The sequence below is a fragment of the Zootermopsis nevadensis genome, unplaced genomic scaffold (genome assembly GCF_977971745.1).
Source record: "Zootermopsis nevadensis isolate Lab colony 2312 unplaced genomic scaffold, Znev_1.0 Znev_ptg000017l, whole genome shotgun sequence".
Lineage (NCBI taxonomy): Eukaryota > Metazoa > Arthropoda > Insecta > Blattodea > Termopsidae > Zootermopsis > Zootermopsis nevadensis.
In genome coordinates this window covers 12,417,292-12,440,761 of record NW_028259149.1, presented here as the reverse complement: position 1 = coordinate 12,440,761, position 23,470 = coordinate 12,417,292, and the positions used below count along the sequence as shown (strand labels likewise).

The window sequence follows — 23,470 nt, the reverse complement described above, 5'->3', positions numbered from 1 at the left end:
TTGGTTGTTTGAGATGGCTGCAGTTGAAAGTTCATAGAGTGTAGTATTTATTTGAATGACATGAATGCTGTGGACATTTCCATTTGAAGGTTATATAATTACTGTATTAATTTAAGAGGTTACATTACTTTGTATTGAAAGAATGAATATGTACTATAAATTATGAAAGATAAGGTGCAGAAGTGGTTGTGGGTTGTGTTGATACTATCCCAGGGCTGGAAAGCCCTGCAAGTTCATCTGAATATTTTGTGCTCCATCAAAGATTTGAACCTTGTACTTTCAAGTACTGTTTCATTAGCTGTCTTGCTGAAATTACTGGTTAGAGGAGTTTGGTTGTAGTGTTGTGTTCTTACCTGTAATTTTGCTTATTCCATGTCTTGTGTTTTGTTGAAGGTTCCTTGATTTTGCTGCCATCATTAAATCTACAAGTATAATATGCATGTAATAAAATATAAAGTGATAATGAATATTTTTTTCTGTTTATATTTGAGATTGGTACTTATGTTTAGATAAAATAATAATTCACAGTATATACCTCATGTCTTTGTATATGATCAAAATCACACATGATGTTTAAAATTGTTACCCTAACTTTATTGTAGTCAAAGAGATAGAACACAAGTTTTTTTGTGGGTTAAGTGACTTCAAGATGGAATGGAATACATTGCAGATGATGCAATATCCAGCTGCTTGACAGTGTAAAAGTAGTGACTTATGAAGGGACTTGGGTCTTCCAGTATAACACCAAAAAAGTCAAACTTTTTACTAGTATCACCCGTTCTTCAAGATCAGTTGGTGTGAATTGCAAAATAAAGGGTTGAAACCATTCTGCTTTGCTTTTTTGATAATAAATGAACAATAATTTTTTTATTTGTTCCTCCAGAACAGTCAATCATGCATTGTAGCTTAAACTTTTGGAATATATATGGCATTATTGAAAGAATGTTAAATTCACCTCTAAAAATTATGACAGAGTTTTTAGTTAATGAAGATACAGCTGTTTTTGTTGCTGCTGCTGTTGTTGGAGAATTAATCTGGTTATTTATCAGTCTTCATATGTATACTACACTGTTTCTGAGTGATAAATTCTCTGTTTACTGTTTTTATCTGTCTCCTTTCCACTTTTTTCTTCTTCACGAAAGTATAAAAGTATTCTCTACAAATTTGTTGCTTTTTGAGTTCAGTATTTTCCCATTTGTGATATGAATATTTTTGACGTAAATACGTCTATACGGAAGGGTCATTGGGCAAAAAAGTGAAAGGAAAACGTGTAATGAAAATGTGGAACGAAAATGTGTAAGCTCCGTATCAACAAATCGACAACAATGGTTACCTATGGAACGTCGTGTTTACTCGGCATTGTTGTTACCTAGGAAAACATGTAAGATCCATATCAACAATGTGTAAATATGGACCGACAACAATGGTATTTATTATTATTATTTATTCATTCATTCATTCAGCATGCCCCATTACAAGATTGTAATATTACATGCATTAATGTATAACACGTTAAAAGATTACACAATTGTAATATCGTGATTCGTTGCCACCATTTGTACCTATGTTCCTGTGATAAACTGTATTATAATCTATGGATTTAATGAATGTATTAAAATGACCTAAATATTTTTGAAAAAGTACTTCATGTAACACTGGCCATGTGCCACCATTCTTGGCCATTGCATCTGTTAATTTACGCCTTGGTTGTTGTAGTTTTTCGCAGTCGTGGATGAGGTGATCCACTGTTTGTGCTGCTTTCAGACATGAGCATGTTGGTTTTTTTTAATGATCCCAAACCTGTGTAGATTTGATTTGTTTTTGCCATGCCCAGTCAATATTGCAGTTCGGGACGTATTACAATGTTTAGCTGCATTCGTTGTCGCACTGATGGGAAGAATTTCTTGCACACTGCTCCTTTATTGGTGGTGTTCCACTCATTTTGCCATTTTATAATCCCTTATTCCTTTGTTTCTTTAATAATTGTACTTCTAGGATTCTTTGCATATACTACATTTCCACCATTTTCTGCTGCTGCTGCTGCCTTCGCTAATCTGTCTGCTATTTCATTACCGAAAATTCTGATGTGTGCTCTGATCCACCCAAAATGAATAGTCCAATTTTGATCATCGAGTTTCCTTAATTTATTTCTTATCTTAGATATTATGAAGCTGTGTTTGAAGTTGTTTTTTAGTAGATCGAGAGAAACTTGACTATCTGTTTACACTGCTACTATTCTTTCCTCAATGCTGATGTCCCTTAAAGTTGTTACTGCATCCAAGGTCTCTAGAATTCCGATCTGCTCAGCCTGATTGTTTGCATTGTTATGTTACCTAGGAAACGTCATCTGTTTGCTCGGCATTGTTACATTTTGACATTACATTTCATTACATTACATTCAGCTACCTTCCTTTCATTGTATTTATTACTTAAATATAATTTAAATATAGAGACGTATTTACGCCAGATTCTCCGGAACCGTTCTTCCACTGTCAATTTTTTCATATGAATTCTAGGAAGCACCTTACAAAAGTTATGGCAATAACAGTGAAAATTCAAACAGTTTGGTCTGTTATAATTTGTTTCTCATTTGTGTTTCCACTTTAATTTGCCATTCAGTAACACTAATTAAAAGATTTTCTTGCGTACATATTAGAATGCCTTGTTTGTTTGGAATATGTTACAAAATGAAGTGTAAAGAAAAGTTAACCATGTTACTTCCTGTTCCTAATTGTTATCTACTTAAAGTGGTAAAGGTGTATATATTCAAATATTCAGAGCTCTTATGTTTAGGACAGGACTGTTGAAATTGTATTCATATAAGAAACAGCCACTGAAGGCTTTCTTCAGTACTGGGATATGCCTCTAAAAGATATTTAGTTTGTTACTTTAGTGTGTCTCCTTCCTGTGTCTAATGTTTGAACCACATGAACAAAACTTCTATCATAGTGAAGATGAAAATTCTGGCTGTCAGTTCATCAGTCACATACCAACTTCATTGTCACTCTTGACACACAAATAGTTTTCTTGTGTCTCTTATGTTAAACACAAATCTGGCTGAAGATTTCTGTCTTCTGGTTTGTTGCACCGTGTAGTATGGTAGATGTTTATCAACGTTTCAGAGGTCATACTGCCTCCATCATCAGGGCAATGACAGAGGCAGTATGACCTTTGAAATGTTGGTAAACATCTACCAGACTACACGGCGCAACAACCCAGAAGATAGAAATCTTCATACTCACCGCTGTGAAAACCTCAAATCATACACAAATCTGGCTGTTTCTTCACTGGGTAAAAAACTAGTGACAGTGATGCACACTGAAATTTCAGCAGTCTTTACTAGAAGTATTTAATCCTGCATGTAAATGGGACATAATTTGCTTTGCAGCTGTTTATTGGTTTGTGTGCTTTATTACTAATAATGTGTTTCTTTAATTTAAACCTTGGGCTCATTTTCCCTCAACAGAAGTGTCGTGGACAGGTATGGCGGGGATGACTGAGCCTTCTCCCCCCCGCCCTCCCTCCCCAAGCAACCTGGGTATGCCAATATGCATTGAAAGTTCTACTGATACTTTCTAGGATTAGTATGGAGTTATTTCTTTCTTCATGATAACTTTTTTTAGTGTTATATACCATAACATAATGATCCATCTTTTCTGTTCATGATAACTAAATTGTAGAAGCCATTAATAACCGAAAGCAATTTTAACAGGAAAATTTGTCTGGGTGAAATGTTTTTGTGTTTCTTAATTTGAATGATGGTTTAAGATTGCTGCTGCTGCTCGCATGTAGTAAAATAAACTGCAGAAGCATGGTTTTTAGAAAATTATTACAAGAGAAAAACATCAATTGCTTGATATCAGTACTCGTTTCTTGATGAGTATGGAATGATACAGCGAACAGTTTCTGACACTATGTATGAGCATTCACTAAACCAGATTGCAGTGGGCTAAACACAGTCTGTAGCTTCAGTCCTAACATGATAGTAAGTGCACATTTAATTTCTGTTGTCAGTCATGGTCAGTCAGCTGTATGAGTTGTGTCAGACCATGATGAGGTTTTCATGGTGTAGTCTGGTAGAAGTTTACCAGTGTTATAGAGGTCCTTGCTGCCTCCATTATCAGGGCAAAACTTTGGTAAACTTCTACCAGACTACATGGTGCAACAACCCAAAAGACAGCCAGCCATCTTCACATTCTTTTTGCTCTGCATTATAAAAGTTCATGTATTAACCAATGTAGCAGTAAATGTTCCTGAAACCTGTGTTTCTGTTTATGATTGAGCTTAATGTAACTTTTAAATTTAATGGTGCATATATAGAACACAAACTTCAGAACATTTTTATTCATTGACTAGTTGAGAAAATATTGTAGGATTTGAGGTTTTGAAGGCAGTGAGTCTGAAGATGGCTGTCTTATAAGAAAATGTTGATTTAATGGGTATTTGGTGTAGTGATTGAATCTTGAAATATTGTTGTAGTGAGGACATCAGTTGTGTGATACATTAAATTATTTAGAAGTATTTCAGGTGATGTTTTGGCTTTATATTTAATCTGTAACACCAGTAATCCCAGTAAAATCTATTAGTTGTAACTAATAATGAAGTCTTTGTGACTTGTGTGTGTTTTGGCTTCAGAATTATGCTTCCAGGTTCTTGCTTGAATTTGTCATACTTATCATGTATTGCTTGGTATATCTAATGTTTTCAGAGGGGAGTAATAATGAAATATTTTGTAATTTTACAGTTATATTTTTCTGCTCATTTTACATGATACACTTAAAGTGCTCAGTAGGAAACTTAGGGGCTTCTGTGTTTGTGCAGTGATTGATTGTTGTGAAATGTGCCTTTTTGTGGAAAACAATTTTTGCATTAACACACAAACACTAATTTAGACTTGAATCTTTTCAGATACATAGTATGACCATAGACATAAATGTAGTGATTAGTCAGTGGATTTGATACCAGGAAAATTAGACTTAAAACTCATTTACTGTGTACAGAGGTTGCCGTACATGAAGCTACACTGGAACCGTTTTGGGACGAATGTTGAATATTTTCTGTAGTGTTCATTCAGTGTTCACTATTACTGATATTAAATAACCATGGTGGCTGGTAGTTGAACCTTCCAAACTGTAGGATTTTTTAGGGAAATATAGGTTCAGTTTATATTGTATTGAATTGCTTAATGTAACATTTCATGTACCAGTAATGTCAATCCTTTGAGAAGTATAGAATGGATTAAAGATGTTCAGAAGTGTGTGCACTGTGTGAAATGCAGTTTTTATTCATTGGTTTACTTTGTTTTGATGAATTTTGAAAATGGTGTGAGAACTGGTAGAAACACTAGTGGAATGTTTTGATGTAATGGCCACATATTTTATCATGGAATATTATTTAGGGTCTTACTGTGTGTCATTAAAAACATTTTCAACTTCTAGGAAACAAGTCTAGATTTACATGTTATTTCAAGGTATGGGAATTGTATACATTTCTTTTGACTATTTTATACATTTGTATTAAAAATATCTGTTGCATCTAGCCTATGTACAAATGCCACTGCATAATTACTGAAAAAGAATGTCAGAAACAATTGAAACTTAAAGTATAAGAATTATATCTGTTCTTGGTGATTTCACTATATTTCATACAGGGAAGTTGACATATTTAAACGGTGCATGTGATCATGAAGATAACATAAGTCATTAAATGACAGATTGTGTAGTATGTTCAAATTAATTTTTATGCTGAATTTATTCCACTGTAATTTGTGCATCAGGATAACAGGTATACTATGCCAGAATGAATTATTCAGTTACATAAGAACAGTGAATGAGACTAAAACTAAATTGTGTGAAGTACATGAGAATTCCTTGGAAGGTGTTTTATCCCGGAAGGATATGGAACTGCAATTGAAACATCTAATGTGTTGAAGTTTATATTTTCCAGTGTAAGAACATTTGATTTTAGTCAAAATAGTTAGTAAAATGAAAAATGTGACATGTCACTTTCATTGTTAACATGAAAGTAGAGGTTATTCACTTCACTGCATGTGTCTGGTGCATTTGCAGAGCTTCCAGAAAGAAATTTGACGCTAGTAAGATATCTTCTTTGTGTCTTGCATTAAATCAGGTGTCATGTTATCATTATCATTTATTGTGACATGTTGCAGCTCCTCCCCCTGGACCTCCTGGAGGTCCACCAGGACCTGTTGGCCCCCCAGGAGCTGTTGCTGTTCCACCTGGTGCCATGGGTCTTGTGCCTCCCCAGCAACCACACCAACCTCCACAGCCTCCCGAATTGCCAAGTATGTATGCTTGGGTTATTAATACTACAGTACTTTTCATATTATGTTAAATGTCATGGTTTGAATAACAGAGTAGTGTACCTTTGCACAATTATGCAATTTTAATTTTACAGGCCTACATCTACAAAATTTTCTTTTCTTTCGTTGATATATATATATAATTACAGTCAAACCTCGGTTCACAAACTTAATTCGTTCCTGAAGGTTGTTCGTAAACCGAAACTATTTTCCCCATAGGAATTAATGTAAAATGGATTAATCCGTTACTGGACCCCAGATGATTGCTTATTTAAAATTTTACAACAGTACTTTGTGCACAAGTTCTTAACACAAGATCAATGGAAACCAATAAATCTATCACAAAAAAGATAAACACAACACTAAGCAGATCAAATATAGACGAAAACTTCATTTAGTTTTACCGTACCTGTATGGAGGAGAGTTGACAGCGTAAGTGGAAGGTGGTAAGGAAGTGAAATGTTATTGTTTGGAAGGGGATTCTTTTTCTTTTTTCTGTCTCTTAGCACCACTCGACTCTGCATCAGACTCACTGGGCCTCTGTCTCACTGAAAAGTTGTCCTTTGTCTACGTTTTAAAATGTTTCTAAAGTGACACATGGCATTATCATTGAAAATGTTTATGCTGTGGCTTGCTACTGCTTTATCAGGGTGATATCGTTCCACGAAACTTTGCACCTCACCCCATTTTGCACAAATTTCACGGATCAAAGAAGTAGCAAGATCAGAGACACAAACATCATTTTCATGTTTGGCTATGATTTCTTTCTTAACATCTATCATGATATTGGTATTTTTACTTTTCACTTTGCTGCTATCATTGTCTTTCTTTGGCCCCATGCTGGATCATTCTTCTATGAATACTGCCGACGCTGATACTCCCAGCTTATCACTCCACGATGTTGACGGCTTGCGTGTTCGAAACGCGAGACACAGTACGTCATCCAAGACACTTTGTGTTCGGAAAATTTGTTCGTAAACTGAATTGTTCGTGATCTGAGGCGTTCGTGAACCGAGGTTTGACTGTATATATATTTTGATTGCCCAAATGTTCTCAGTAGCAGAAAATATTTGCTTTTCTGACATTGGCAAATTCTGAAGTAATGTGATGGCATAAAAATATAATCTGGGCCACATGGCCTGTTGGTTGCCAGCCCCTCATTTACACCATTAGGAAAGTCCAAAGGGATTTTAATTGATTGGAGTGCATCAACTACAGGTCTCTGTTATTTATGTTAATTTATAATGCAAAAACAGAAATAGCTTAAAGAAGAAGAAAAATTCTTAGATAGTAGTTAGGATCTTGGTCTAGAAATATGTGCAGAAAATACTAAGTGTGTATTCTTGCCTAATTACCAAAGTGGAGGAATTAATTGTAATATATGGATACCTTCGCTGTGAAGTACACCTCTAGTGATTTTAATGATCTCAAAATTGCAGTGTTTAATTGTCCAAGAAGACCCAACTTGGGCCGGGAAGGTCGACCAATAGTTCTTCGCGCAAACCACTTCCAAATATCTATGCCTCGAGGCTTTGTTCATCATTATGATATCAACATTCAGCCAGACAAATGTCCTCGCAAAGTCAACAGGGAGATTATTGAAACAATGGTCCATGCATATAGCAAAATTTTTGGAACTCTGAAACCTGTGTTTGATGGACGAAATAATCTTTATACGAGGGATCCACTACCTATAGGAAATGACAGAGTTGAATTGGAGGTAAAGTATCTGTTATTATATGGTATGTAGATAAAATTGCCTGCAGATAAGGTAACTTGTATCCAAATATATCCTAGTGAAAGTAGTGTCATTGATATAATTAACATATCACTTTCAATATTATTCAGATTGTGATTTATAATAGTTTATTGTTATTCAGTGTACTATTGCAAACTGAGCAGATTTTATGTTTTGAAGTTATATCATTGTATGCAGTAAGACAATCGGTCATTGCTTATGTTAAATAGTTGTTTAGAATTCAGTATTCCAGTAAAGTAACATTTGTAAAGGAATAGATTTTGTGCTTACTTTTGATTTTCAGTGGTTTTCTCAGCTTGTACTGACATTTTTTTGTTACTTTTTTGTGTGTGACTAAAAGAATTGTGGGCAGGTGCCAATTTTGTGGGTTGTTTTAGGTGACATTACCTGGCGAAGGTAAAGATCGTGTGTTTCGAGTTACAATAAAGTGGGTGGCCCAAGTATCATTGTTTGCCTTAGAAGAAGCACTTGAGGGACGTACAAGGCAAATTCCATACGATGCCATTCTGGTAAGATAACTTTCTATGTACAGGAATAGTATTTTACACTCGATCTTGTATGTTGGCTACCAGTTACATTGGACAATTTTAAGCTGATAAGCAGCATTGATTTCACAATGTCATCGTGTTTTAAGAAACGCTTTAATATGCCTATTAATGATTGCAGGCTTTGGATGTTGTTATGCGTCACTTACCTTCAATGACGTATACTCCTGTAGGAAGGTCATTCTTCTCTTCACCAGATGGCTACTATCATCCACTAGGTGGAGGGAGGGAGGTGTGGTTTGGTTTCCATCAATCTGTGAGACCTTCCCAGTGGAAAATGATGCTGAACATTGATGGTATGTGGTTAGTTGTGTGCCACTAGGTGAAAGTCAAAACTTTGCTGGGGTAGTTGCCATTTTGAATCTTGAGTAATGGGCTTAAAATTTACTGCCCATGAACACATTTAGAAACTTCTGTACAATATTTGTGTTGTGTACTAAACTTTGTTGTTGGAACTTTATTCTGGTTTATTTGGGAAATATGAAACTCCACATTTAAACTGTTTAAAAATGTTTCTTTATATATATTACAAGATACGTGTCATACTGAAACAATGTAATAAAATCCAAGCCCAGACTGATATTTTCATACAGTATTTGAGAGTGTAGAAAAGCATTTTGCATGATCTGTATTTGGACTCTGAAATATTATTGTGAAGTTTGCTATTGGGAATAATTTTTAAAACCAAACCCAGGATGGTACTTTGGAACCATATTGACCAATCAGGGGTACCAATTTGCAAGGAAAATAATTTATGAATCCTGTTTGCTGTTATGAGTAGTTCTGGAGATTTTGCCAAGGATTGTGAAGTCACTGTATATGCATTCAGAGTACTGTTCCTTTGGCTTTGTGGATTTAAATTGAAGTTCTGTGTCCAATTAGATGCCATATTTTAGGGAATTTTGAGTTTTAATGTCTGTATGTTTACATTGTTTTTCAAATTGATTAAATTAATGTAATGTTACAGTCTACAGCTCAGAATTCTAAAGAATGCTTCAAAATGAGTATTGTAATAGAAAATAATAAACTGTTGTTAGAAAAGTAGTGTTTTTTATATTGGTCTAATTTTTTGTATGCTGTACATTTTGCATGGCAGGGCAATTTTAGTGCCGTTTGAGCAAGTAGTGTAGGAAAGGGAGATGTAATGGATATTGTGCACAACCATTTTGTTGTCAGTTTCTGCAACGGCATTCTACAAGGCACAACCTGTGATTGAGTTCATGTGCGAAGTATTGGACATACGGGACATAAATGAGCAGCGTAAACCTCTCACAGATTCCCAGAGGGTTAAGTTCACCAAAGAGATCAAGGGGCTCAAGATTGAAATCACACACTGTGGCTCCATGAGGCGGAAGTACAGAGTGTGTAATGTGACAAGACGACCAGCACAGATGCAATCGTGAGTGTATGGGCCTAACTTCGCAAACATTTGTGGACCTTGGTTTGAAGGATTGAAAGACCATTTGATAATATGGGTCTGTTTATGCTGAAGTTATTAATATGAGCAGTTACTGTGTGTACATATCTGTTCTCACGATATGTCTTTCAGGTTTCCTAACGTGTATATTTTAAATTTTTAATTCAGTGGGCTTTTGTCAACTAAAGTTTCTTTACAGTATATTATCAAGCCGGTTGTAGCAGTAACCCTCTAGACCTGTATTTTATAGGTACTCAGAACTTCAGCCAGGCTATTAGCTATCCTGAATGATTAATCAGTCTCTCTGGGTGAATGTGAGAATGTATCTTTAAATAGGCCATGCTTCTTTTTCCGAGTCCTTGTCTGCTAACCATTCGTATTCATGTTCAGATTTTATTTGATGCTGTATAACCTCTGCCTTATGATGAAATAACCTATAGATAAGTTGTTCATGCAGTGCACTCTTAATTATTTAGGCTAATAGGATGATGATGCACATGACTGCTTCTGATTTAAGATTTGAAGTTTTCACACTGAATAAATGCACCAAAATTCTCATCAGTAATAATCTGCACCAGAGATAAATTAAAAATCAGCATTTTGGAGGACTGCTCTGTCTCGACATTACAATAAACTGTGGTAATGAATACGGAGCAGGTGTTCAAAACATTGGTTTTTAACTCAACTTTGACACAGCTGATTGCTTGAGAGAATTTTAGATTATGTCTGTTTTCATTTAATGCACATTGTATCATAAACTCTTAACTCTAGTTTGGCATGAAGTTTGCTTAATAGTCCATAATTTTGTCTCATTATTACAGTGTTTTCATAACTTATGTTGTGCTTTTCAGGCTTTGGTATTTTTAAGTATTTACTGCTAAAAACATGAATGAAACACAGAATCAGAAAAACTGTGTGATTTTAAGACCTTTCATGCCTTGCAGATCTACTATTAGATATAAAAGACACTTTTGAAGAAATGGTTGATGTTTTAAAATGGCTTTTGTTTAGTAAATGGTTTTTCAAATCCTGTTCTTGGTTGTAATGTTTAAATATTGTTTTTGAGGCTGACTTTAAATAATTGTATCGCTAGTGAATGCAACGATAAAGAATGTTGGCTACTTGCAATTTGTATTCATGTCCTGTAAAATAATTTCTTATTTTATTTCCTCAGTTTTCCACTTCAACTAGAAAATGGGCAGACGGTGGAATGTACAGTAGCAAAGTATTTCCTGGATAAGTACAAGATGAAGCTACGATATCCGCACCTGCCATGTCTACAGGTGGGGCAAGAACATAAACACACATATCTGCCACTTGAGGTAAGGACTTCAGTGTTTCTTTACAGACCTTGGTTTAACCTTGTTTTTTTCCACACAGCAATTTTTACTGTTTTTCTCAAATCATTTCATTAACTGAAAGTAAAGGTGCTAATATACTATAAAGTAAAGTAAAGTAAAGTAAAGTTTGTCCCACTATATGCCATGTAGGCGTTTGGGGTGAGTGGAGGTATAGCTCCTCTCTTCCTTGACCTCGGCACTAGATGGGGGTGAGTGGTCAGCATCACGCCCCGGCCGGCTTTACCCCCAGGAAAGGACCCCGGTACCCATTGTAGAGGAGGCTGGGTGGGCCCCAGAGGCTAGAGTAAAAAATGCTCTGTCACCGTCCGGGATCGAACCCCAGTCGTCCAGCCCGTAGCTAGTCACTATACTGACTGAGCTATCCCGGCTCATGCTAATATACTATAAAATTGGTAATTTTGCAACAAACGGATGGAGTGTCACCAATTGGGGGGGGGGGGGGGGTTTAGCATAAAATAATGTTGGCAGAAAAAATCCTCCAGAAACACAATCCATACCACTAACAGTTTTGTGAACTACAGTTTGAGAACCACAGGTTTGAAGAATGGCCATAATGCAGAGGTTCCCAAACTTTTATACCTTGCCCTTCAAACATTTCATAAATTTCACGCATCCCTTCCAGAACAAGTGCAAGCAAACAGATTTGACATAAACTTTAGCTGTGAGTATACAGCACTGTAAGACAACTAAACTGCCTCAACCAAGGAAAGGATGTTAAAAATGTTTCTCCATATTTCGTTGAAAAACGTTTTTCACACAAAACAAACCCCCCCCCCCCAGCATAAAACCACTTTTCTCTCCTCTTTGTATTTTTGACCAAAAGTTTAGTTTCATCTAGAAATCTGTTGTGAATTTATGTTTTGCATTGCAGGTTGAGTTGTTACAGGAATGTAAGTAGCAAAAGCAGTGTAATACGAGGCTCGTCCACAAAGTAAGTTTCCCTGGGGCCGTTTACAGAAACAAAACACAATTTCATGGAAATATTTATTGCAACAGATACAGCAAGTGTCCAGCTATTTTTCAACATATTCGCCACCGGAATTGAGACATTTGTCATACTGTGGGACCAACTTTTGAATACCTGTGTCGTAGAAGTCTGCCGCCTGGGATTGGAACCACTGTGTGACAACCATCTCCGCCTCTCTGTCATTCTCAAAACGCTGACGCTGACCAGACAGGAATTTCTTGAGGTGTAGGAAAAGATGGAAATCACTGGGAGCGAGGTCCGGGCTGTAGGGTGAATGATTAAACACCTCGCAGCTGAACTCCTGCAGGAGACTTGCTGTCCGTCGAGCCGTGTGCAGCCTAGCGTTATCACTGACCGCACTTAACAGTCGGCGGGAGCTGGAATAAGAACCTCCATCTTCAACAGCTGCAACGATGCTACTGTGAGAACGCGGGAGGTGCCGTTAGTGCATGCGCCATGCTACGTCATTGCTCTATCACGTACGCACAGTCGCTTTGCGCAATATAAGGTTTGCTAGCTGTGGGACGAGTGGGAAACTTACTTTGTGGACGCGCCTCGTACCATATTTACCCAATTATTTGTTACTGTTATTGTCATAGTTGCACATGATTTATCCATTTATTTGCTTTTGTGTCTTTTTCTTGGGGTACATTTTCTAATAATGTGACATTCATTGTTCACTAATCATGCTTAACCAAAAAGGATGATGCATAAAGCAGAGGATGTAAATTGTAAATAAAATGATTCTGATACTCTTTATATTCAGACTTCAAAATATACAACAGTTGTTAATTGTTGCATAATTTAAGCTTGTAGAGTTCTTTCTGCTGATGGTTAAGAACAGACCAAATACGGTATATAATGTTGGTGCTAATGTAGTGAAAGTTGACTTACTTACACATTGCAGTTACAGGTAGCCCTCGTTTTACGCCAGGGATGCATTCCTGGATGAACCGGCATAAACGGAGTCGGCGTAAATTGAAACTCTTTTATAATGTAAATCAATGGGAAGAATATGACATGCATTCCCAGCACCCAAACATTGACAAGTAATATAATGGCATTACATTTAAAGCTCTCAAATAACGTAAATAAAATAAAGGGAATTAAAAAATATATTTTATGCGCTTACAATCGGCAATTTGTTGGTTCCTGCGATTGACTGCGGTTCTTTCATGTGACTGATGCATGCAGTCATCCCTGCTGTTACGCAATAGTTGCATTCATGTAAGACTCTGACATATAGAAAGTCGTGTAGTAAAAATAACCCCGGTACCTCCGCAGAGATCAAATTAGTCCTTTGAAAGTTTCAAGCGCCGGGAATGAAATTGCATAAGAGCAAACTCACATATGCAAAAGTTTGCATTTCACAAACAGCTTTTACCAATTCATCGATCTCATTGGAGCAAATTCGTGTTAACGAAACGTGCGTAATTGCAGAGATGACTGTATTTATAGTTCAAAATCAGTGATGTAAGAATTACGATTTAGTATAAGAATCAGCACGAGATACATTGTAAAATGTTATAAATAATAGTAAAGTATGTTTTTTTCCACTTTTTGACTTGGTGGTTTCAAAATCGGCGTTATTCTGAATCGGCGCAAATCGAGGGCTACCAATTGAATTGCTACCAGTTACTTTTGAACCCACAATTTATTTGTATCTGTACTTTTGAGTGATGGTACTGTGTTTTAATGAACTGCTTTGTTAACATCACTGTCTTCAAGAGGACATGATATAGTGTTTCTCCAGTTTGTTCATCTGTGTACAAGTGTTGATCAGGGGAGTTCACATTTTCACAGTATATGTTGATAGTATGTTTCCTCTTCAGGTATGCAATATAGTGGCAGGTCAGCGCTGTATTAAGAAACTAACAGACATGCAGACGTCAACAATGATAAAAGCAACAGCCCGTTCAGCGCCAGACCGTGAAAGAGAGATCAACAACTTGGTCAGGCGGGCTGACTTCAATAATGATGCTTATGTTCAAGAGTTTGGCCTCACCATTAGCAACAACATGATGGAAGTGCGGGGACGCGTCCTACCCCCACCCAAGCTACAGTATGGTGGCAGGGTTAGTTCGCTCAGCGGACAGGTCTCTTACAGTTTTATTATTATATTTTTTAATTCTCCTCTTAACCACTAGAACTAAATCATACTAATATGGCTGCTTGCGTACAGGAAGAGACAACATTGATTTAGTTGAGAAATGGAATTTATACAATTTAATGAGAATTTTTATGTGTTAGAGGGACACAATCAAAATCTGAACATGAATACCAATTTGTGATAGGTTTAATTGGTCTTTGATGCCTCAGATAAACACTACCACTGGAAGTCTTTTGATACAGTTTGGAAGGAAGAAAGCTGTTCACTATTTTCTGAGTGTGAATGTCTGCATGGGATGAGCATGGCTTGTGCTCAGCCTTTTGGGGTCTATTAACTATAAGTTGTGTGGATAATACGTAGATTGTTTTGGCTCATGTTTCTTGAAGGTGACTTGTGAAACACTCTTTTGTAAATGTTGAGGCTCACTCAGGTTCTTTTGCTCATTTTTTGAAGTTGGCTGTGTGCTGTGGGGCAATTTGGTATTGGTAATGTTGAACCAGTGGTTTCTTGCTAGAGAGTTTTATTATGGATAGTTACATAATCAAAATTTCATATGCCAGTATGACAGACCTGGAAACCTGTGGAGATTATGGACAAATTTCTGTGTTCTTCATTTTCTGTTTTAATATCAGTCTAGGTCAAACACGTCTGGCAGTATTCCATATTTCATCACATAATTTGTAATTTTTTTAGCCAAAAAATGGTGTTATTTATGTGAGGATTTATGAAAAGGGCCTGTTATGGGAAATAATCACTGTATACTGTCTGGCCCCCCCCCCCCCCCCCCCCCACGCACACACATAAGTGTAAGCAGCTGTTGGCACCAACATGCTGTCATAATCTGGAAGACCACAATCTAAATTTTTGTACAAACTTCAAATCTTGTGTAAATCTCTAATAAATTTTTGTCCTCAAATATTTCATTTAAAATACTTCAGAAAATGTGTTTGTTTACAGAATATGTTCAGTTATTGTCATATGTCGTAAACAGTGCTTGGTATTCGAGTATGGTCTCAGATCTGTGTGCTTTTGAATTGCTGGGATTTATCATGTAGCATTTGAAATTATGAAATTATAATGTAACATCAGTTCATACACAAAGCTTACTGAATGCATAATGCATCACTAGTGATATATGAAATGCCTTTCAAGTGAGTGTCTATTTTAAACATAGTGAATCATTTTTTCAGTGTTGTCTTTCCTCTTGTAAGCAGTCCCATGCTGGATGGTGAAAGCAAAATAATTTAGCACAACCCACAACAGACATCTGTGTTAAGAAAATTACTGGCTGTTTAATATCTAACATTTCTGCAGTTAAGAAAAGAAAGTTCCTTATCCAGAGGTACATTACTGTGTTTACAAGAGCACATTACTGGCACTCATCCTGAGCCACTCCCTGATACCCAGTTTTCATAAGGTCCATTTTAACATTATCATTGATTGTCTTCCCTTCACACTTTCGAACAGAAATGTTATGTGATCACCACCCCATGCACGCTACATGCACCACCTATCTTACCCTTCTTATTTTGAACACCCTCATGATATTTGGTGATTCATAGATGCTGTTAGGCTCCTTGTTACATAATTTTCTCCAGTCTCACATCACTTCATTCCTCTTAGTTCTAAATATTTTCCTAAGCACCCTGTTATCAGTCACCCCCAGTCTGTTTTTTCCCTTAATGTTAGAAACTAGATTTTATGTCCATATAGAACAACATGAAACTTGGTTTAGTATATTTTTAATTTTTACGTTTTTAGATAGCAGGCAGGAAAACAAAAGATTCTGACCTGCGTGGTGGCAGACATTCCCCGCATTTAGTCTACTCATAATTTCCACATGAATGCAATTCTTATTTGTTTCCATTGTTCCGAAGTACTTCAACGAAGCTGCATTTTCAGGGAATTTATTATGTACCTTTACATAATGGGTTTTCTTCTGTAGTATTGTGATAAGAGATGAACACAAAACATGTGCTTAGTTTTTCTCCTTGTTTTCTTCTGGACCAACTTCCCTACCTGCATTTAATAGAGCTTTTCTGTTAAGCTTTGTGCTCTTCATGTAATATTGTTTGGGTGATAAGATTAAGGATTAGATCGCTGGGCAATGTAGCATGCATGGGACATGAGAATTACATAGAAAATTTTATTCTGAACACCTAAAGTAGGGAGACCATCTGGAAAATCTAGGCACGGATGGGAGAATAATAATAATAACATAAATTTATGAGATATGGGGGTGTAACAAGCCCTTCAATTACTGCAGCCTGTATATATAATTTGTAAATCAGAATAATTTTGGACAGGTATGCTGTACAACTGAATGCCCTTCTACCCTATTTGCATCCATTCTAATATCATTCTCCCATATGTTCCTGGGTCTTCCAGGTGGTCTCTTCGATTCAAGTTTTCTGAATGAACTTTGTATGCATTTCTAATCTGCCATTCATGCTACATGCCTTGTTCATCTTTCCCTGATTTATCCTAATAATATTATTTGGTGAAGAGTATGTATTATGCAGCTCCTCATTTTTCAGTTTTCTTCAGTCCTTCCTTGCTCTTGGGTTTGAATATACTCGATATTTTTATGGATCTAATATAAAACATCTTTTCAAAACATAATACCGTATTGACACAGACTTGTGTTACCACCACTGCATACTGTCAATTAACCAGAAATGAATAGCAAAATGTTAGTGGTAAGCACAAAGAAACAGACCACCTAAGGGGCTTTGAAATTATTTACCTTTTAGTTTTTGCTCTGTCTTGATGTGGTGAACTTATTTGTGCATGGATTTGGGTGGTATTCGACATATTGAGTTCCTTTTGTTGGTGAATCGGCGTATAACACACTAAGAAAGCAGTAATTCTGAGTTAGTCTCTTCAGAATTGTTGCAGAACATGGACTTCGGACTAGAATATGAAATTGGTATGATTCACCCATATGTATTATTAATACCAGATGTGTGTTTAGGGCAGAGTTTGTTTCTAAGAGAAGAGCATCTAGTGCTCTGTTATATGTATATTGCAACCATTTGAAATTTTACTGAACATATTTATTTTACCACTCAAATGTGAGCTGCGTTTGTAAATTTTTATAGTATGTGTATGCTTTTATTCTGGGCCCTAGCCACACAATTGTGGTCGATATTTAAGGTATGAAATGAAATGTAATATTTTTTGTATGAATATTTTTGCTTTTGAATATTTTGTTTTCAGAAACATTTTGGGATTTGTTACCTGAACAGACATTGCAGAACTTTGTGAAATATCAGTAATTGTTTTGTTACTGTGTGTTGGTTTGTGCACAGACGAAGCAGCAGGCTATGCCAAACCAAGGTGTGTGGGACATGAGGGGGAAACAGTTCTTCACAGGGGTAGAAATCCGAGTATGGGCCATTGCGTGTTTTGCGCCTCAGAGGACTGTTAGAGAAGATGCACTTCGGTGAGTCACATAAATTACAATTTAGGGTATCTCAAAAAGGCATGCAATTTTGTGTATTTAATTGTTTTAACCCTTTGGAGCTGTGGCTTGTTGAATACTATTTAAACATTCAGTTTGTACTGCAAAGAAAACACACAGCCTGTGTTAAAAATTCACATCAGATTTAGAAGATGCGTTTCTGCATGAAAATAATTTAATATCATTGTTTAAAGGAGAATTCAGTTTTCAGTTATTAGTTCTTGTTTCGAGTTAACACTAGAAATATTAGCAATTCAGAAGCTGATTGTTCGCATTCTGTTGGTAAGATGTCCTAGAAAATTTTTGCAGAAATCACTTGTTTTCTCCCACATGGTTCTGTCTTGTACTACTTCCTGTCTCTCAGGTCTTGAGAATAGAGTTCATACTTAAATAAGTCTTCTTTTTCTTCAAACTCAACTGAGCATGTCTGTTATAGTAAGATTCTAGATTTGTGTTTGGGCACTACCTGGTTTGAATCTCAGCTGGTGCAACAGCCATCCAGACTTGTTTTTCTTATTCTCCATAGGCTTGTCTAAATGAGAGGATAGTTTCCCTTAAAGTAGGACAGAGTCACCTTCCAGATTCTTACCTACTTTCCACTGATCATCTTCTTCCCATCCCCTGCAGCCATGAGGAGGGAGGCAGTTGCATGCAGCGCTATAAAATGGTAGACATGCTAGGCACAGTACTGATCTGATATAATTAATCTTAGTATTTTAAGTGTTACTTTTGCCTTTGAAGCTTGTCACTGTCTTTATTCTGCACTGTGCATTATGTTGCTGTGTTGACAAATAAAAGAAAAGGACTGTATGTACAGTGAGGGGTTGAACCTGGTTTCCTCTTTTTTGTGCAGATACCTTCTTTACATTTGTGTGCCCAAAGTGTGAATATCACTTCCGTATTCCCTGGCTTGGGCTCAACTGGATGATACAAGGGATATGGGTTAAATACTAGTAATTAACAGTATATGTACTGTAATTAATAGGGTATCACAACAGGATGATTCGGTGTAGAACATTTAATTTCTCTTCTTTTATGGTGAAAGACAAAGATTTATAGATACAAGAACAATCTGAAGCAATATTTGGCTATACTCCTTATTTTAATAATAACTTTAATCAGTATCAAACATGATCTGGCATGGGAAGGTTATATAAGACAAAAGATATATGTATGCAGGTAAGTTTACTGATGTATTCAGGGATGGATACTGAATCTTTGGAGTGATGTAGCCACAAATTCAGTAAATGATTGGGACCACATCCTTCTACTGGTGGCAGTGTAACGTGTGGTTAAAATTTTTAAATCAGAAGCACATGAACATTCTTATGATGTAAAAATGTGTGATGCAGAGCTGGTAATAAATTAAATTACAAAACTGTTGGCTTCAGTGTCTGATCTTTCTCACATTCAGAATACACGATATTGAAAGTATTGCCTGACAGTTTTTTTAAATTATTACAGGTATACCAAGATTACTGCAGTAGTTACATTCTTGGAAAATGCTGCACAAAGCAAAAATGGGTAGATCGGAGGCACTTTTTCCATAGACTTTGTTAAGAATGGAGTATTGCATTCCTGACTAGGTATTTTCATTGGTAATGTTAGTTCTTTTTTTAAAATTGAGCTATCATTCTGATAACATAGAAGAGGTATTTAAACTTATAAATATTACATTATAAACAAGGAGTTTATATTAAAAAGTTATTTACTTACAGTACTTTTGGTACTTTTAAAAATGCATCAAATTTAAGGATTTAAAATTAATGGGGCTGGAGGCTTATTGATAATCTTAATGCTCCCTTTTAAACTATGGGTCCACCTATAACTTGACATATCATCTGGTATGAACTGGGTGACTTCCCCATTATGTAATGATGATAAAAAAAATTATTTGCTGAAAAGATGCTTCCTAAATTTGTCAGAGATTTATCTATAAAGATATTTCTCAGTTCTAAGATTTGAGTTCGCTAATATTTCTGTGCTAGTTTGATGGAATAGTGATCAACTGAGTTACAGATTTTTCTCTCCAAGCGCACATTCTTGCTTTGTAGGTCCACAAAAGTGTCAAACGACAAATCAGAAATGCTTCAGCTTATCACATTGTCCCTTTCATAAAATTCATATCTATTTGTTACTAGTCTACTAGTTTCACTGTTTGTCTTTCTGCATGTAAAAAGTGTGAATCACTGATCAGATTTTCATAAAATTTTATATTAGGGTGTTTAACTAAAATCTGTTGACACATTCCATCTTTGATATAAATTGGACAACAATAATGAATTCTTTACTTGAAGACCTATGTGTTTTTCTGCAAATATTTAAAATGTAGTTTGCTAAATATTTATCCGAGTAAAGAAGTTGCGAACCAAAGTTCAACAGGAAATGCTGACATAATTAAACAAATGAGACTTACATGCTGTCATCTTGGAACACAGGAACCCTTGGACTTATGTCAGATTTTATGCCCATCCATTCTTGCATCTTTCTGCTTGTCCACCTTGCCTGTTTTATGCAGTTTGTAAATGAGCATTAAAGGTTCCATTTATGAAACAAAAGTCTGGAGGTGTTAATACAGTTAACGCTACAGAATTTGCACCGTCCATGCATTTCTTGACTTGTATACAATGTTTTTTGGCAGTATGAGAGATGCAGTTTGGTGTGAGGCAGGGATCAACACACTGCACTTTGATTATTGATGTTTTGTTCGTTAAATTTCAAGATGGTTTGGTTGTCTTGTTGAAGTGCTGGTTTTCCCCCTGGGGTGCTCTGAGGGCAAGAGGCACTTATTCCACTCACTTATATTAGTTTCGTAACTATGGCAAGTATGAATTTTCTGTCTGCTAATTTTCAGGTGCATGGTAACTTTTTTGAGATCCCTGTTATCATGTGTCTTGTACAATGTCACTTATGTCACTTACACCTCACAGGTTGCTGTTATTGTGTATTGTAGGAAATTAAGGAATACGTGTTTTGAGGGTATCCCCCAGTGGCATAATGTTCGTACCAAGTTCTGTGAAAATTGATCACCATGTTGAAATGTTGATAAGGGACACACACACACAAAGCCAACTTACTGAAATCATATGCCTACTTTTTCAGTGAAGGGAAGTAGGTTAGAAATGCACAAACCAAAGAGACAGATTGGGTTATACCTGTGTAACAAAAATAAATTATTCAAGGCCAGTTTCCAGGAGAAAGTGTTAAGGTGCAGATGGTTATTTTATGAATGTATGCAAAACCTGGTGATGAAATATATAATTTGATATCTTACATGATTATTTGATTAGTCTTTCTGATGGTGACTTTTTGTTCATTGTTTTTATTGATTATTATGATAAAACTGCACATGTTTAATTCACTTTGGTATTATGTTTTGTTAAAGGAACTTCACTCAGCAGCTACAAAAGATTAGTAATGATGCAGGAATGCCAATAATTGGACAGCCGTGTTTTTGTAAGTAAAGTCTGAATGTGCTCCTATTAGTAAGTGCATAGAAATGTTCACTTTAACTTTCTAAACTTCATTTAGTATTCAATTTTATGTATGTGACTACAGTAGTTCATGAAATGTTGTAACCTGAAATATAGCAGTATAAATTTCTGTAATGACAGGTAAGAGTGTTTTATGAAATACTGTTCTTAATAATGCATGTCTCAGTATACTCATAAAGTAACGTATGTTGCATCTGTGAGTGCACATGCATAGGATAATTGTTTAACATTGTTCCATTGTGATTGGATGAAATGGACACAGTTATTGCTGAGATGGGGTGGGACTGTGTCTTATTGTAACTGCAGCTCCTAACATGCCCATTGTCCACCCATCAGATGATACATGAGTGAATATGGATCAGCAGTGGTGGAATTATATTGACAGGGCAGAACTAAAGGAACTTGGTGAAAAACCTGCAACATTGCCACTTTTTCCTCCACAAACTCACATGTTTGCTCTGGGCATGAATCTGAGTTCCCACAATGAGAAGATTCCATCTAACCGCCTGTGCTATGATACTACCAAATGGCCATGGAAGTGCAATAAATATGAGACAGTAACACTGGGCTAAGTGAATTCAAGTAATTCAAACATGAAGACGAAACATCAGTGCAGTTGAATGCCACGTGTGTCTGTCTGCTTGCACTAACCAGAAACCAACACACTTTATGCACACCTTGCACACAGGAATGATTGTTATTGAAGTTTTGCTTTAATTATGTTTAACCCTGCCCCCTCCCCTCTCTCCAAACCAGAGGCTTTGTGATGGTCATAGATACGTCAGCTTTTATCCTTAGACAATTTTCTAATGTATGAGATAGCTGAACATAATTGATGTTATTTTGTTTGATAGGCAAATATGCTACGGGTCCTGACCAAGTGGAGCCAATGTTTCGCTACCTCAAGTCTTCATTTACAGCCCTCCAGCTAGTAGTAGTAGTTCTGCCAGGGAAGACACCAGTGTATGGTAAGTGGCAGAAACAAACATCATCTTAAAAGTGCCTGTCATTTGTCATGGACTTTAGCCATTGTGGCAGAGATACGAATTCAGTTTTGATGCTGTTTCAGGTTTTTCACAAACATGGTATGAAGGGAGTATTACATTCTCAAATTAAATTAATGAAAGTTTAGATTATAGTGGGAATATAAGTTATGAGTTATGTGTAATTGCTATATTTACTTTGTGTGCCTTCAGCCTGAGTAGAGAGTTGAGTAGATCCCACTCTGTATTAATATCATAAGGGCACCAGTTGAAGTTTAGGATATCATGTTTATGTACATAAATTATGAATAATGCTATTTTTAAGGAGTGTGGTATATGTATAATGTGTGTTTGCTGTTATTAGTAGCTATTCAAAATTATTGTTGTTCAAAATAATTGGTGTGGATTGTATTCATGTGATTTATTGTAGCTGTTGCGAACACCAGAACACACCTAGGTTGCATGAAAGTTAGGAATTCTTTGACTGAGTGACTATCTGCTTGTCAAGGTAGTTTAAAGCTTTGTTCACATTGCATTAAGGGGGTGGGGAGGAAGGTTAGTGTGATATGCCATGCTCAGTAGTGTTGTCATTTTTTCTGTTATGTATACAGTATGAGCATTGTGCATGAGTAGTAGCGGAGCAAACACCTCATAACAAAATATTTGACCTGAAGCATTTTATGTATTGAAAGATAATGTTCCTCTAAGTTGTCGTCTTGCATCTAAATGTTACAATATTTTGTGACTTGTTTTTTTTTTATTTTAAGCATGCATGACTTTTACTGTCTTTATAGATGACTCATTCGGTTTTCCCACAAAGTGGTTTTTGGACAGTAGTATATGGTGAATGAAATTTAGTATGAGGAAACAAACTTACTATTATTTTTTAATTGCTTGGTTACTGTTTTTTGCATGTGTCAACTTGTCATAAAATTTTCACATAAGCATGTTGCCTGGCTTGCAGTTTTTAATATATTATTGTGAATGTATCAGAAAAAATAAAGTTTGCAATTTAGTATTATGTTTGCATGTAAAATTTTGCCAATACT

General features: G+C 36.0%; 1 protein-coding gene across 6 annotated transcripts in view; it reads left to right on the top strand.

The window, feature by feature from the left end:
- Positions 1 to 23,470, top strand: part of AGO1 (protein argonaute-1) — a 58,900-nt gene that overhangs the window by 11,755 nt on the left and 23,675 nt on the right. For 3 of the 6 annotated variants that reach the window (XM_087350459.1, XM_087350458.1, XM_087350462.1), the window contains 11 exons: positions 3,467 to 3,538; positions 6,170 to 6,304; positions 7,762 to 8,042; positions 8,459 to 8,590; positions 8,748 to 8,922; positions 9,803 to 10,025; positions 11,218 to 11,365; positions 14,204 to 14,467; positions 17,793 to 17,926; positions 21,330 to 21,400; positions 22,293 to 22,406. In XM_087350459.1, the coding sequence (XP_087206585.1) occupies positions 3,467 to 3,538; positions 6,170 to 6,304; positions 7,762 to 8,042; positions 8,459 to 8,590; positions 8,748 to 8,922; positions 9,803 to 10,025; positions 11,218 to 11,365; positions 14,204 to 14,467; positions 17,793 to 17,926; positions 21,330 to 21,400; positions 22,293 to 22,406 (1,749 nt within the window). The remainder of the gene's footprint in view (positions 1 to 3,466; positions 3,539 to 6,169; positions 6,305 to 7,761; positions 8,043 to 8,458; positions 8,591 to 8,747; positions 8,923 to 9,802; positions 10,026 to 11,217; positions 11,366 to 14,203; positions 14,468 to 17,792; positions 17,927 to 21,329; positions 21,401 to 22,292; positions 22,407 to 23,470) is intronic. The other 3 variants (XM_087350461.1, XM_087350460.1, XM_087350463.1) reach the window with 1 other exon arrangement.